General features: G+C 47.9%; 1 protein-coding gene across 7 annotated transcripts in view; it reads right to left on the bottom strand.

Moving 5' to 3' along the window:
* Nucleotides 1-11786: 11786 nt before the first annotated feature.
* Nucleotides 11787-16097, bottom strand: part of MAGI2 (membrane associated guanylate kinase, WW and PDZ domain containing 2) — a 1016953-nt gene continuing 1012642 nt past the window's right edge. For 4 of the 7 annotated variants that reach the window (XM_045578504.1, XM_045578505.1, XM_036429599.2 and 1 more), the window contains one exon: nt 11787-12716. In XM_045578504.1, coding sequence (XP_045434460.1) covers nt 12073-12716 — 644 coding nt within the window. In that variant the 3' untranslated portion in view covers nt 11787-12072. The remainder of the gene's footprint in view (nt 12717-16097) is intronic. The other 3 variants (XM_045578507.1, XM_036429601.2, XM_045578508.1) reach the window with 2 other exon arrangements.

The raw sequence follows: 16097 nt of genomic DNA, 5'->3' as shown, positions 1-16097 counted from the left end.
TAAATGAAAAATATTTTTTAAAATTTTTTTTTTTCTGTTAATAGAGTCCTGCTTATTTCTCCTCTGCCCACACATGTGGTGCGAGGCCTGGTGCTGGGCTTGGGGTGAGGCCTGGTATTTGCTGTCAAAACAGTGTCTCCCTATGGCTGCTGGCTCACCGAGGAGGTGTGTGTGGTGAGGACACAGATCTACTCCGAGGAGACATCACATATCCAATACCGTACTATGAACTTCAGGGACCATGCCACAGGCAAGTTCTCATCTCCTTTGTGAAGGTGGAGGAGGTGGGCCAGCTTCCCAAAGGGAGCAGCTGGCGGCTCTGGGTCATAATATGGAGGACATCCTAGAAATCTGCTGAAGGGAGTTCTCACCACGCACACCCACGGTGAACTATGTGAGGCGATGGATGTGTCCATTCACTGGAATCGTTTCACAAAGGATACGTGCATCAAACCCACACATTGTACACTGGAACTATTGTCAGTGTTTCCTCAGTAAAGCTGAAGGCAGGAGCCCACCCCCAAAGGAAACTGGAAAGAATCCCCTGTCATCTTACCCCAAGGCGGTTTCTAGGGGAGAAGGGGAAATCTTTCTTCGCAAGGAAAAAATACAAAAAATAGTGTGAGTCGGAAATGTCTGCTTGTCCACCGGAGTCTGTCCTCCCAGTTCCAGACTGTGACGTGGTCGCTGCCAGACAGCTGCCCCGTTAGGAACAACTTGTCCGGCTGTGGCCACATGACGGGTTCTCACGAGTGGAGTGGGACTGGGAGTGAGATTGGGGCCTGTCATGTGCAGGTGGGACTTAAAGGAGGGGGGGGGAGGGGCATTCCATCCCTCCTTCCTGCCCTGCTGTCTGGGTGCAGAGGCTTCTGAGGTTCCAGGGCACAGCTTCTCGGCTCTGTGCCCTCGGTCACCCCCCTCCTGGGCTCTTACAGGGCAGGGCTGGGCGGTAGGTGCAGGGTGGGGTCAGACACTGGGTGTTCCTAACGCGCGCCCCGGGGTGCCAGGGCTGGTGGCACCCAGACTGCTCTGTCAGAAGCAAGGCAGAGGGAGCCTCGGGAGGAGAAGAACGCGGGCCTCTGAGCCACTACCAGGGGTCTTCAAACTTTTTAAAGTGGGGGCCAGATCACGGTCCCTCAGAGAGCTGGAGGGCCGGACTAATTCCTACTGTAACACCTCGGCTGCGCTCACTGCCCAAAAAACCTGGCGGGCCGGATCAGACTCCTCTGCGGGCCACATGTGGCCCATGGGCCGTAGTTTGAAGACCCCTGCGAGAAAAGTGGCTTCTTCAACCAGCAGCAGCTGGGTGATCAGTAAGCCTTGGGCGGGCGGAGGGCGGGTTTATTCGTTGCAGCAGTGAGTCTCCTGGGAGTGGCTCAGACAATTCACTGCTTCTGTTTGAAAACGTGCTGGTAGCCCTTGCCGGTTTGACTCAATGGGTAGACAAAGTGTCGGCCTGCAGACTGAAGGGTCCCAGGTACAATTCTGGTCTGGGCACGTGGCCGGGTTGTGGCTTGATCCCCAGTAGGGAGTATGCAGAAAGCAACCAATCAACGATTCTCTCTCATCATTGATGTTTCTCCTTTCTCTCTCTTCTCTCCCCCCACCCCCTTCCAATCTGAAAGAGAAAAAGAAAAGAGCATGTGCTGGCAGAGTAATCAGGACAAAACCACCCCCTTAATGTGTTCCAGATGACTCCTCATGCTTGAAGAGATCTGTACTCAACTTACTCTAAAACCCCACCAACCCTCATACCACTAACTCCTCGGTCAAGGCAAAGACAAAAATCTTGGCTTGTACCTGTTGACTCAGATTAAAAACAGCGAGCATATGTCCTGGAGTTGGTTATGAATGATCTGCCTCAGCTGGAGGGGAGGTTGGAGGAGAGCAGACCCTGAGGGTCTTTGGTCATGGGAGGTCCCTGCAGGGAGCTCAGAGTCTCTTCATCAGAGTGGCCAGGGGGTGGGTGTCAGGGCCCTGGCTGCAGGGCTGAGGAGGGCTGGAGCAGCCCAGCCAAGACGATGGTCACTTAATGGCTGGTTGACAGGAGCCTGGGCAGAAAGTCAGTGGGATGTGGTGTGTGTGTGTGTGTGTGTGTGTGTGTACACAATTAGAGTAGAGAGGCAGAAGGAGTCTGGACTAGTCCAAGTTCAAAACCCACAGAGGCCTTTTGGATGCTTCCAGCAGACGTTTATGGTGAGGATGACAAATTAATCTAAGAAACTCCGACCAGCTGGACCCAGAGTGCTAGAATTCAGCCATGGATACTAGTGGAAAGTCTCCTGGGTTTGAGCAAGGAAGGCTGGGACCAGAACGCCTGCTCTGTCACCATTGCTCTCATCCTGACCTTCCCTTCTCTAAATACAAGCCAGAGCCAAGCCCCGGCTCAAGCCCCCGCTGGCTTTGGGAAGAGATTGGGCCTGGGCATGAGCAGGAGAAAGTCAGGGGAAATAGTCATTTGCCTTATTTTGGATACAGCGCCTGGCTGAGTTGCGGAAGCTAGCCTTCATCCCAAGTGATGCTCAAATAACACTTGCCCTCTGTCAAAATTTTGTAGAAATAACAGCAAACCTGAGAAAAATTGCAAACTGTCCCCTTGCACCTGTCAGGGCCACTTACCATGATGAAAACCATTTATTATTTTTTTAAAAATATATTTTTTATTGATTTTTTACAGAGAGGAAGGGAAAGATATAGTCAGAAACATCAATGAGACAGAAACATCGATCAGCTGCCTCCTGCACACCCCTCTACTGGGGAGGTGCCTGCAACCAAGCTACATGCCCTTGACCGGAATCGAACCTGGGACCTTTCAATCTGCAGGCCAACGCTCTATCCACTGAGCCAAACTGGCCAGGGCATGAAAACCATTCTTATCCAAGGGAAACTATCTGGATTTAGAGATGAGGCCAATTAAGAAAAAAAAATACCCGACCTTCAGCAAGCATTCACTGAGCTCCCGTCACATGCAGTGTGAGGCTTAATTGTAGAAGCAGGAGATGAATTCCCAATCCGCACCAGGATGATGGAGGAAAAGCAGAGTTGTGCCTGTGTGCTGATTAGACACCTGCCCAGGAACATTCTTTGCATCATTGCCAACTCACCAGCAAGGCCCCCCGAGTCCTCCAGAGAGGCTGGCGTCTGCCGGAGACAGAAGTTGGGGGAAGCTGAGCTGGAGAGGGCTGCCACCTCCTGCAGAGGATGGAGAGGAGGGAGAGAGGGACTAAAGGGCCAGGGAGAGAGGCGGGGGGTAGGTAGCTTAAAGCTCTCCCCTGCAGCGGGAGTATTGTGTGCAGGGATCGCACACCACCTAAGGTTGTCCTGCCCAGTGAAAGCCTGCCAGGGGCCCCTGCTGCCTTTCCAGTGGAGAATCTATTAGGCCCTGGGAGTTCTGGTCCCTCCTCACCAGGTTCCTGCAGGCAAGTTCTCATCAGCCGCTGCCCTCCAGGTGACCAGCATCTACCGGCCCTCAGATTTGCAGCCCGGTCCATGGGCCCTTCCCTCTAGGGTGGCCAAACCACCCGATTTGCTCAGGACCGAGGGGTTTGCTGGGTAAACCCTAACTCAAAGTTTTAAAAACTAACTCAAAGTCTTAAAACAAGGCCAGTCCATGGCAAACTGGGGTGGGTTGATCGCCTTGTCCCTGAGGCCCAGACTCCCCCACCTGACACCTGCCCACGGTCAGCTCTCAGCCCAGCAGCCAGTTCCTTAGGGGAAGCTTTCCCAGCTGTGCCTCCTGCCCCGTCTGGCCCCAGTGGACCCACCTCTGGCTTCTTCACATCCCCTGGGCAGCTCTTACTACAAAGACAAGGATGTGACTAGTTGTGGAATTGGCTTCCTGGTGGCTGACAGCCTGGGAGCTCTCTCTCAGCCTGGGGCGCATAGTTCTGTCTAGTTCACTGAGATGGTCTCAGCACTTTGCACCCTGCCTGGCAAATGGCTAACAACGAATAAGTATTTGTTGGCTGAGAATTCCAGAGCGCCACTGAAAATGTTTATACATCCCTCAACTAAGAGTAGTAACGATAATTAAAATGCATATATAGCAGGCATTTAATCTGTGCCAGGTTTAAGAGTCCCTATTTTCAGCCCGGATGATAATTGTATATGTGTCTGCTTTGACATTGAGTAAGCTATCCATATGTCTTTATGTACTTTTTAAGTGTATGAGTTGTTTTTTCACAATAAAAATATAAAATTGGAAATTGGAGTTTTGGGTATGTCTGTGTATCTATGTGTTCCTGTGCAAATCTCTCTCTCTCTCTCTCTCTCTCTCTCTCTCTCTCTCTCTCTCTCTCTCTCTCTCTCTCTCTCATTCTTGGTGTTTATCCTCTAGATATTTGTTTGCTCCCATTAGCCCATTAGCTTTCTTTGAACCACAAAGCAAGTTGTGCTTTTTGGAGTTGGAAATCCAGATCAAGAAGCAAGAATCAAGATGTTCCCAGTATGATCAGATAATACAGAAATAATTGAAAGGTATGTCACTGAATCTTATGGCCTCTGCTAATCTTAAACATTTGAAGAGGATGGTGTACATGATTGTCTGTTTTGAAGTAGGCTGTGAATTTCTCTATGTCCATTGTGTTTAAACCATGGCAGCTCACTTTTATTTCTCGTTAAGGACTAGGAAAATAAATGGGCTCATGTCTTTCCTGGTGGCACCTGGACTTTAGAAAGAAGTTAAATTCTTTCAGAATCCATGCTTTCTGACACAAAGCACCCTTTGTATGGTAATGCTATTCTTCTGTGCTGTTCTTCCTTCTCCCCAAAGGTCCCATCTCAACCAATTACATCAGAATCAAGGGATATCCAAGACCAGTGGTCGGCAAACTCATTAGTCAACAGAGCCAAATATCCACAGTACGACGATGGAAATTTCTTTTGAGAGCCTACTTCTGCGCATGGGCTACGAAGTTTTAATTGCACTGTATGTGTGCGCCCGCACATGGTATTTTGTGGAAGAGCCATATTCAAGGGACCAAAGAGCCACATGTGACTCTCGAGCCGCAGCTTGCCGACCACTGTCCTAGACTCAGTTTCTCACCTGAGCTTCATTCTATTAGGAGCATTTCCATCAGAATTCTTTAATCTGTGATTATTGACTGGATGAATATTTCCACCTGGGAGACCTGAGAGCCCCTCACTCTTTCCATGCCAGAAAACTTAGTGATCTGGTCCTTGCAGACCTGGTCCTCCTCCCATTTCTTCCTTTCCACTCAGGCTCGAAGCCGTGATTGTCCTTGGCTCTGCCTCCCATTAGGCTGAGGTCTGCTTGTTTGACTCCTTGAGAACCCTCACTTCTCTCCCCTCCATCCCAGGTGCTCAGCCTCTTTACCTCTCACTGGGACTCATGTCAGCACCGGCCACGTCACCTCCACTTCACTCTGGACGGGACTGCCAGGACTTCCTCCCACAGCCAAGTGCTGGCTTTATCATCTCTCTGCTCAGAACCCTTTTATGACCCCCCACTGCTCACTAACGGCACTTATAATGTGCTTGAATCTACCCTTGGTTTAATCCACCGCCACCCAATGTAGTCTTGGTCAAAGGAAACAACTGACTGTATCGCTGACATCCCCCCAAGCTTCCTAACCCTGGCCTTCCTCAGGCTGCTCTCTCACTTACACCTCCCCTGCCTCCGGAAACCCCACCCAACCTGCAACCCCCAACTGAGATTTCCAAGTGTCTCCAACTGTTTCCACACCCTACAGTATCCCCAGTCCTATGCCACACTCACCGCATCCTGCGTTCTTTCTTGTGCTAATTGTCTCAGGCTCCTACCTAGAATCCGTTTATTTATTTATTTAAAAAATATATTTTATTGATCTTTTTACAGAGAGGGAGGGAGAGAGATAGAGAGCTAGAAACATCAATGAGAGAGAATCATCGATCAGCTGCCTCTTACACCCCGCCTCGCCCCCACACTGGGGATGTGCCCGCAACCAAGGTACAAGCCCTTGACCGGAATCGACCCGGGACCTTTCAGTCCGCAGGCCAACGCTCTATCCACTGAGCCAAACCGGTCTTGGCTAGAATCCATTTCTTGAGCTTGAGAATAGGGGCTGTGCTCTGTTCACCTGTGATGCTGTGTAGAGTAGACACTCAGCACTATCTTTAAATGTTTATCAAGCGGAGTTAAGGAGGTTTATCTTAGTGACTGCTCCTTTGAGCTCATGCAGCTCCTACAACCATTTTATAAAACCCTGGCTCTGGTTTTATTTTGCTAACTTAATATCTATAATTGTTATCACGAATTTAAATATTTAAACTTTGTAGTTGCACATTTAGCTCAGTTAATTTGTTAGATTCCTGCCATATAATCTAACTGGCAAAGCCACGATCTAACTCGGGATAGCCAAGCAAATAGCCAAATTATACACTGAATCAGAAAAACAAAAAACAAATCTTAACTTTATTTTAAAATTCAAATGAATGTGGGCGCTAACGCTTAGATAGCTGCTGGATGGAAGCAGGCGTTGCCGGCTTAGCTGTTTCTTACTGGCGCTCCCTAATGCGCTCTCTCCATCCTCCCTCAGGAGGGCCGCCTTCTCCAACTGCCTCTTTGCTTGATGCCCTAAAGTAGGGGTGTCGAACTCAATCAGAGAAGGGGCCAAAATCTAAAATCCAGCCTAAATCGCGGGCCGAATGGTTTACTGAACAGTCATAAACTGTCATTGTGATGGAAACGCAGCGGAGTGCAGTGATGACAGCGAGGTGCGGGCCACATTGCAAGGCCTGGCGGGACGGATTTGGCCCGCGGGCCTTGTGTTTGACACATGTGCTAAAGATTTCTAGTCCTTGAGGTGATGTACCAGCGTAAAAAGCAGGAGATAGGTCCGTTTTTCTTCCCCACTGTCCAGGGTGCTTGTACAGAGCAGGTGGGAATGGGAAACTGGCAGCCCACAGGTTTGAGAGGCATAAACATGGAAGTTCTATTTCCAGAAATGGATTCTGGTTAGGCTGTCCCTGTGTCTGGGTACCACATGAATTGTTGTCTCTCATTGTGAAGGTAGCTGACCAGGGACAAAAATCACACCGGGGCGAGAGGGAAAGGGAGGGTTTCATTTCCTTTTGCAGAAATTTGTTAGGGTTTTAGAAAATGTGCCTGTCACCTCGGAAAGTCAGTCAAGGTGACTCTGTTGCTCAAACGATTCCGGGCTTCTTCCAGGTGAAATCACTCTCCACGAGGCGATTGCATCAGAAAAGATCTCATCAAACTCTTCGAAACAGATGGCGGCAGCCAGCTTCCCTCCTGCGGGTGGTGGGACAGACTGTGATGGGTCCCGGGTCTCCGGAGCTGCCTGGTGAAATGCCACACACGCCCAATGAGGGCCCAGCTTAATTGAAGGATGCTGCTCCCTTGTTTATACTCTCATGTTTACAACTGCAGCTGTTATGACTGCAGGTAGTTATCATCATAATCTCCTCACCCTTAATTGGTGCCTTAGGTGAACTAGACAAGATGCAGAACTTACCATTAGACGTAGGACCCTCACTATTTTAAGTCTGGGAAAGCACTCCTGTGATTTCACAGGCACCCTGTCTGGCGCTGTGGCTGTCTGACAGAGAAATCTCTGTTAATTCCAGATTCCTCCGCAATCAGGTCATCTGATTGCTGGGAGTTTGGCCTAAAAAAACACACAACAGTATCCATAGGGCATGGGCCGATTCCCCTTTGGGGAGCCCCAAGCTTACCGTTTGGGGGAGACTCGTTAAGAAAGAGAATATAAAATATGAAACAAGCTTCAGGGCTCCTTCCAGCTGCAGTGTCTTCAGCTGCACGGCATTCCCTCTGCTGCAGGGGCGGCGGCCGGCCTCTGGCGGAGCGCCTCGCCCTCAGAACACACATTTACACCTTTCCAGGCGCGTGTGAGCCTCAAGACCCACAGCTTAGAAGGTGAATCAGCGCCCGATGCAAGCGACGCTTTCCCTGCGGAGAGCCTGGCTTTTGTTCCAGAACAGAGGCTGCAAATCGGTGGGCTGCGGGCCAGCCTGGGGCCGCAGATGGTTCGTTGTAGTGTTTTGTCTTTTTGTTCAGTGTTTCTTAAAAAATGTGAATTAAACTTGTCACACTTTAAAAACCATAACATTTCAAATAAAGAACGGATTTCTTTTTTTCTTTTCTTTTTTTTCTTTCTTCTTTTTTTTGCTTCTCTTGAGAAACGGAAAGATGGTTCCGCAGTGGACTTGGTCCTGACACAGTTTCAGCTTGGCCCTGTCCCCTCCTGGCTTTCGTCACTGTGTCCTGTTCGCCTGCCTGACCTGGGAGACATCTGACTCAGAAGGCCCTCGCCCCTGCCAGGTGCCTCACTTACCTTCACCCTAATCCTGCTCTGTCCCTGTCCTCATTGCTTTGGCCTCTGATTTCTAATCTTTTTTGATGTCTTAATGGTTTTTCTTTTAAAATAGTAATTGGCTGTGCATTAACATGTACACGCTGTTTTGTTAAAAGGTTTACACATCTTTTTTATTTTCAGCTTGCACTTGGTCGTGCTCTGATTAGTTCATGAAGAATATTTGAAAGACTATTTTGCTTACTTTTACACTTCATGTCAGCTTCTTCCTTTTTCTAAAATGGATTCGTTTTATTTTTTTAAAAAATTATTGTAATGAAAAATAGTAATGTTTTGGACTCTCAGGCCTCCTGTTGCCATCAGGCTTGACATGACCAGGATTGAGGCTGTTTCTTTGGATTGCGATCTCGACGACAGGGCAGCCATCATCTTATCACCACGGAGAACGCTCCCTTCTCCCGGAGGCACAGATGGTAGTTCATGGCAAGAGGTACATGTGGCCATTCAATTTGGACCTCTGCACTGCTGTTTACTAATTTCAGTTCAGGCTTCTGCATTAACTCCTTGGGATTTTTGTATTAAAAAATTTTTCAGGCCGAAACCGGTTTGGCTCAGTGGTAGAGCGTCGGTCTGCGGACTGAAAGGTCCCAGGTTCGATTCCGGTCAAGGGCATGTACCTTGGTTGTGGGCACATCACCGGTAGGGGTGTGCAAGAGGCAGCTAGTCGATGTTTCTCTCTCATTGACGTTTCTAGCTCTCTATCTCCCTCCCTTCCTCTCTGTAAAAAATCAATAAAATATATTTAAAAAATTTTTTTCAGGAAAAAATGTGATGAAATTTATTGTTGATTGATAGCTTAAGTCCTTTTTGAAAAAGGGCTCAGTATCAATCCATGTAGCAAGCAACAGAAACATACTGCCAACCCATAAATGATGCAGGTGGCTGATAGGAAAATACCCACCAGATTATCTGTAAGAAAACTCTCCGTTTTACTTGGCGAAAAATGTCAACAGTTTTTCACCACTTGTAATTCTGTTCCATTTAGATTCAAGCTTCAGGGAAGTCCTGTTTGGGGCATTCAACATATACTTTTAAAAAAAATCTATGAAAACTGTGGTTTAAAAAAGTTAACTTCCAATAAGCAGTTACTCAAATTAACACACAGCCTATATAGTTGGAAAAAGAAAAGATTTTTGGATATATATTTTATTTGACAGTGTTTTAGAATATCATACAGTAAACAAGATTTCTGTAAAAGTTAATTTATCCATAGTGGTGCGTTTCATAAAAATAGTTGCTCACTTACAGTCTTTCTGTGACTATTAATACATGGAATTATATTTATAGAGATACAGCTGTACAGGGTAAATTCACAGCTATCACTACACAGAAGTATTATTTGGAATGGGATTTAGATGATGTGCTGTCTTCACAGGTTATGGATTACAGCCGCATAAAGCAATTACTGCACACGTAGTAGCTGTGAACTGTGCAAATTAGAGTGTATGCAAGCGTAATCTCAAAAAAAAAAATTTTTTTTTTTATCCTTTTGTAATACGTGGAAAATAAATGCCAGAGGACATACCGGGACGTGCAGCTACACTTACAGAAGCATTGTCCAAAACCAGATTCAATAAATTAATGGCAAACGATACCAGATTTCTAGTCCAGGGGAGAGAGACTAATTGAGATTAAACCAAATGTAATTGTAAACTGCTACATGTGTTTGTGCTTTTGTTTATGATGGATGGGTTCCATTTTTGGAAATTGCTTTTACAAGCTGCAAGACTCCTGATTTGAGGCTTTCAACCATGTTTTCCTCTTGTCAAACAACCGAGCGACTCCGGAGCCCGATGGAAATTAAATGGCTAGTACTAGGGATACAGCAATTACAGAGAGGGAAAGAGTCAACACCGGGAGGCGATTACGTGTGACCTTGTGTGCGCACTGATCTCCCCGCTTTCCTTATTTGACTAGGAGGCCAGGGAGGTGAGGCTTATTTGCATTGGGACTCCTGTAAGGGGCCATGAAGGGGCAGGATGAAGCCTCCTTCGCTCAGGGCACATTAAAGATAAACTGCCCTCGGAGACATTTAGCTTTTAAATATGTGTCGCTACAAATAGGTACCCGTGTGTGGATGGAGAAGGGGCTGTGTAATAAACCTGACAGGCTCAGAGGGCTACGTGGCAGACCTGACATGCGCTGTGACCGAAAGTAACCACACGGGGCTGGAGGGGGGGGGGGGGGGGGGACGACCACAAATTCCTGTTTCTCCTTTAATTCTAAAGGAATAAAAGGAACCGGAAAACTGCCACTCCCCGCAGGATTCTCTTAATCCATGGAGACTTTGCTTCTGAGTATTTTCCTCAAAAATTTGGCTCAAATAAATTCTTATAAAATTTTTCTATAGGTTTGGAGGTTCTTTTGTCGACAAATGGATACTCCCCCCCCCCCCCCCAAAAAAAAAAAAGAAATATTAAAACAGCAGGGAAGAAAGGCAAGCCTGAAAGTTTTACTGGGGGATTAACCATAGATCAATGAAGATAAACAGAAACATCTAGAGCCTGCTGGAGAAATAAAATTTGGCAAACACCACCAGAACAAAAAGCCAAGCAAACAGAGATACCAAGGAGGAAGACTAAGGAAAGAAAGATAAGCAGAAAGGAATGCTAAAAAAGATTTATGTTCTTTAATGAAAATAAATTGGTCATAATAATGATTTCTTTTTTAAATATCAGGGATTCATCATAATCTGAGAAATATAGGAGAAGTACTTTGCTCTATGAAAGTGGAAATGACGTCATGGAAAGTGGGTTTTAAAAAAAGACAATACTATCAGTGAACTATAACATTGCTGTCAAAGAAGCTACTCTCTCTGCCAGCCTGAGCCAAATAGGAAAGCCTTTTCACACAGGAGCTGCAGCGTTGCCAATCTCGGGTTAAACCAATGGTGGTCTTTCAATTATTAAAAGGCGTATTTGAGATGAAAACCAATGAAGATCTATGAGCTAAACTGCAAAAATTCTGACTTACGGCAAACGGTTCCCTAGGATACAGTTTTGAAAACCTTTGTTCTCTAACTGCTGAAAATGTACAGAAATATGATTTGCTCGCAGGAGGGATGGCAGTACAAACGGCATCATACCCATGAATTCACTAGATTTTTTCTAACTTCTCCTGCGCTGCGCAGGGAACGTCGCTGCTAATGGATGAGCCATGGACACGGCGTGGGCGCACAGTTCCGAATGTGTCAAAAGAAACCTTTGAACCCCTGTCTAGAGATGTGTCAAGAACAATGTATTTACAACTCTTTCAGATCAACGAAAAGATAGACTCTTGTCTCAGGTTCAGCTTGCTTCCGTGCAGTTTGATTTTTTTTTTTTTTAAGGCGATATTCCAGTTTGTGATTGCTCTTAATCTGTCCAGTCTCTTGATAGAAAGTTTGGATGACATCCAGATCCTTCATGCAGTGGGGGGATATTTTCTTCTCTCTCTCTTTTTTTTGAAAACTAAAGCTACACTGCATTGTCTCTCCGTGATGCTCTCCACGTGGTTTTGGTTCTTCCATAGCTGCCAAAGCCCCCCCCCGCAGCGGGACCGGGGGCTTTAGGGTCCGTTAGGTCTGCGGTGGGCGGGCACCCACCCGGGCCGCACGCCGGCGCCCCCGGGCCTCGGGGCCGCGGGGATGGATGCGGTGACAGTGACAATAAATTAAATCGCCGGCACACGGGCTCGGAGACCGGCCGGCCGGCAGGCAGGGGCGTCCGGGCGGGGCAGCTCATCTGCCCGCGGCCGAGGAGGCGCCGGGCCGGAGGAGCCCAGACAGCCGGTCGGAGCCCGGCACCTTCCAGGGCCCCGGCGCCACCGCCGCCCTGCGCGCCGGAGCGCCCCCTGGAGGCGGCCGCGCGCCCTGCCGGGGCCCCGCGCGCGCGCCCGCCCGGCCCTCGGCCTCCCGCGCGCCGCTGCCGCCGCCTCCCGGGCCCGCGGCCCCAGGCGCGGCCCCGGGGCCCTCGCGGCGGCCGAGCTCGGGGCCGGGCGCGGCGGCTGCTCGGGACCCCTCCTCCGCCGCGGGCCCGGGCGGCCTGGCCTCCGGGGGGGCCCTGCCGGGCTCGGGCCGGCCCTGGCCGCCGGGCGCCTCCTCCAGCCGCGGCCGCGCGGCCCGCTGCGGGCTGGCCGAGCGCTCCCTCTGCTCCCCCAGGCGCTGCTTCTTCTGGCCGCCGGCCGCGAGCTCCTTTGGTTTCCTGGCGTCGCGCTCCCTTTGGGCAGCATCCCACGCCGGGGCTGGGCTGGTCGGGTGGCAGGGGTCGGAGGATGGGGCTGGATGCGATGGAGAGAATGGCGAGAGGACGTCCTCCGAGGAGGCGCCTACTTCCTGCAGACCGGGGGCGGCGGCAGCGGGGCCGCTCCAGGCGCCGGGTTCGTCTGCGGGACACGGAGCACAGGCGTTAGGGCCGCGGCAGCTGGCCAGGGGAGGCTGCTCACGAGGTCCCCCTTCCCCCCCACCCTTCAACCTCACCCACACCCTCACCCCAAAGCTCAGTGTCCCGCCGCCCTCTTTCACCCCGGCCCCTGCCCTCCTGGGGAGAGGAGGGAGCACCGCACAGCCTCCCCATCCCTGCTCCTAGGCCATTGCAACTGCCTGGGTGCCTGCAGGTTTGACAGCCCTGAGTGTATCATCTGACTCAGCAGTGCTTGACTCAGTGGTTCTATGATCCCGAGTTATACATCTGAGTATCCTGGGGAAGTTGTGAAACATACAGATTCCCCGGGGCCAGGCCCAGGGGGAGGACAGGGCCCAGGCATGTCTTTGCTTGTTGAACAGCATCCCTAGATGCTGAAGGTGGTCCAAGAACGAAGCTTTGAAGGATGCTGGTCTGAGTTCTCTGGGGAAAGTTAGAAGAGTGACTTTCTCCCACCATTAGGTGTCACTCAAAGCATAATCCTTAGCGACCCTCAGATAATCTCAGCATCGGGATCGAATCATCTAAAAACACTCATTGTTGCCTTTTGGAAAAAGCATCGTCCTTAATTCTTTTCAATAGTTGTAACATGATACAAGTCCTGGCACTAAGATAATGGGTTCTTTCGAGGAAGCCTAGTCTCGGGATTTATTTGGGATTTAAGATCTACTTTAAGAAAGGATTTGAGATAATTTGCAACTATGAAACATACAAAATAGAGTGATAAAAAAATTAGAAATGGCTTGTTTTCTTAAACAAAAAAATGCAACCACCATTCAGAAGCGAAGGATGTATTAGGAATCTGAGGGGAGTTCAGTCACTACTATGAGCAGTAACATTACCCTTGAGTTTCTGGCCACTAAAGCAAAATTAAAGCAGAGAAATCCAATACAAGTGAACCTTCAATATTTGTGACATATGTCCTAAGACCATTGGAAATCCTCAAATTTGGGGGTGTCATTGTAGAGTGTCATTTTTCTCCGTAGAATTGGTATATGGTCACGAGTGGGGAACAAAGAAGCCACATCGATATCTGAATGCTGAGTGGCAAGCCAGGCATCTTCATTAGCTATGAGATTCAGTCCCACACACCAGCCTCAGTGCATATGATCCAGATTCCTGCTGCTGCAACATTGTGTGTCAGAGGCTGTCAGGGGCCCTTATGCATGCTCCGTCTGTGAATGCCCAGGGTCTACTTGGTTAAGTTGAGGATTCTTATCTGTACCTTTGCTGCTGATTTATAAAGAGAGGAGAGGAAGAGGGCAGAATAGTCCCACTAATTCTGGTCATCTGTAGAATACTACAATAAATCAGTCGCAAAAAAAAGTTTCTCCTTTGATGTGAAATCTGATTTTGAATAAGTGCAGTAAGCCAGCCACACCCATAGGCTGTGATTCTTTGGGCTCTATGTCAGGTATCCTTGGTTACCTCAAGAACTAGTCTGAAATCCTCAAGTGCAAATTGGGGTATGTTCAGCCTCTGGCTGGGCTAGCATTTCAAAATCAAACTAACAAATGATACCTGGTGGCAATTCCACCACGATAGGAAGATATTGACTGAAAAGAGTTAAAACTGGTCTTCAAAAGACCTACCTAGAGGATAGTTGTACAATGTTCATCTCTAACTTGGACCACGGGAATGATATTTCAGATTTTTATAGCTCTTTCCCCACCATTACATCACATACAGTGAAGCCAATTAGCTGGCCTCAAATTACGTCTGAGGTACAGGGAGGCTGAGTATTCACCCCATTTCCTGAAGGAGGAGCTGAAGCAGAGAGAAATTAAGTTAACTTGACCAAGATTACAAAATGGGTAAGCCAAGAGTAAAATGTCTGGTTTATCCTTGTAACTTACTGAGAAAAATTTCCCAAGGTGTAGCCTTGCAAATAGGATCAAAGCATGTGAAATAGGCCAATGGCCACTGCTGACCAACAGGGTCTAGAGCCAATAATGAACAGAATAATTAGCATTTACTTTTGAACAACTTATTTACGGTGATAAAAGAGAAGGTGAAAAATTTTCAAAATACAAAAGTATAAAAGAATCCCTCTTATCAAAGATTTCTGAAGTGTTTGTTCACAGATTATTAAATGCTTAATGAGAGGAATTTAAAGCTAAAATGTGCTAAGCTACTATTTACTAAGAATATTAGTCAGAAATTAAAATGAACTAGATAACCAAATAAAATGATTTAAAAGATCGATGTTTGTGTATGTGGCTTCATAGTTGCGGGAAGCCACTGCTTGCTGATACTGTCACCACAGTGAACCAAAGGAATGGAAGGCTGCTGGACCTTGGGCGTTAGCAGGGCTGTGGTGGTTCAAGGCAATTCCCTAACTTGATAATCCTTTTACTGTTTACCAAACTTTATCTTTGATATGCCCGCATGCATTGCTAAAGGATAAATGTATATTCAAGTCAATAAAAGGTGGACCAGGCCAGAGGTTGGTGTATCTGTTTAAGAAAGAGGTGCCCCTTGGCCCCCAATGCCTTCTAAATTCATATTTCTTGTGTAGCATTTTCATTTTTTGTGTGTTGGCCCCTCCTTCAGATCCTAAATCCTGCCGTGAAGGTCATGGAAAATAGTTTTCATTTTGGGGGACAAGAATTCCCCAGTTCAATACTAGACCTGCAGCATCTGCACCAGACTGAGCCTGCAAAGCTCCTTCAGAGCAGCAGGGACAGGTGGCAGGCCACCCCTTCCTCACCTGTCCTGTCACCGGCCTCATTAAGGTAAATGATTCCACTTGTTTATGCATTCATTGGTTGATGCTTGCATGTGCCCTGCCCAGGAATTAAACCTGCAACCTTGACATATCAGGACAACACTCTAACCAACTGAGCTTTCCAGCCAGGCCCCCCTTGGAGAGAGTCTTAAAAACAGAAATGGCAGTGTTGTCAGAGCCCAGGACAACTAACCTCGTTACCAACTAACCTCAAACAGGTGGGCCTGTCTAGCTGTTGTTTCTCACACGGGCAGCTACAATAACCCACTTTTCTCTTTACTTCTACTCTTGCCTACCTTCACAACCCTTCATACAGAATCCACAACACCTGTTTGAGACATTAATTAGATCATACCATTCCCTTGCTTGAAACTTTTGGTGGATCCTCACTGCTTAAAGTCCAAAATTACAATCATGACCCACAAAAGCCTGACTCTAGGTGGGTAGCTCAGTTGGTTAGAATGTTGTCCCCATATGTCAAGGATGGGGTTCAATCCCCACTCAGGGCACATATAAGAATCAACCAATAAATGCATAAATAACTGGGACTACAAAGTAATGTTTCTTTCTCTCTCAAGTCAACAAATCATTTTACTTTATTTTTTTAAAGTCTGT

The sequence above is a fragment of the Pipistrellus kuhlii genome, unplaced genomic scaffold (genome assembly GCF_014108245.1).
Source record: "Pipistrellus kuhlii isolate mPipKuh1 unplaced genomic scaffold, mPipKuh1.p scaffold_m20_p_10, whole genome shotgun sequence".
Lineage (NCBI taxonomy): Eukaryota > Metazoa > Chordata > Mammalia > Chiroptera > Vespertilionidae > Pipistrellus > Pipistrellus kuhlii.
Note: the sequence above shows the minus strand (reverse complement) of the source record. Positions and strands in the feature narration are given on the sequence as shown.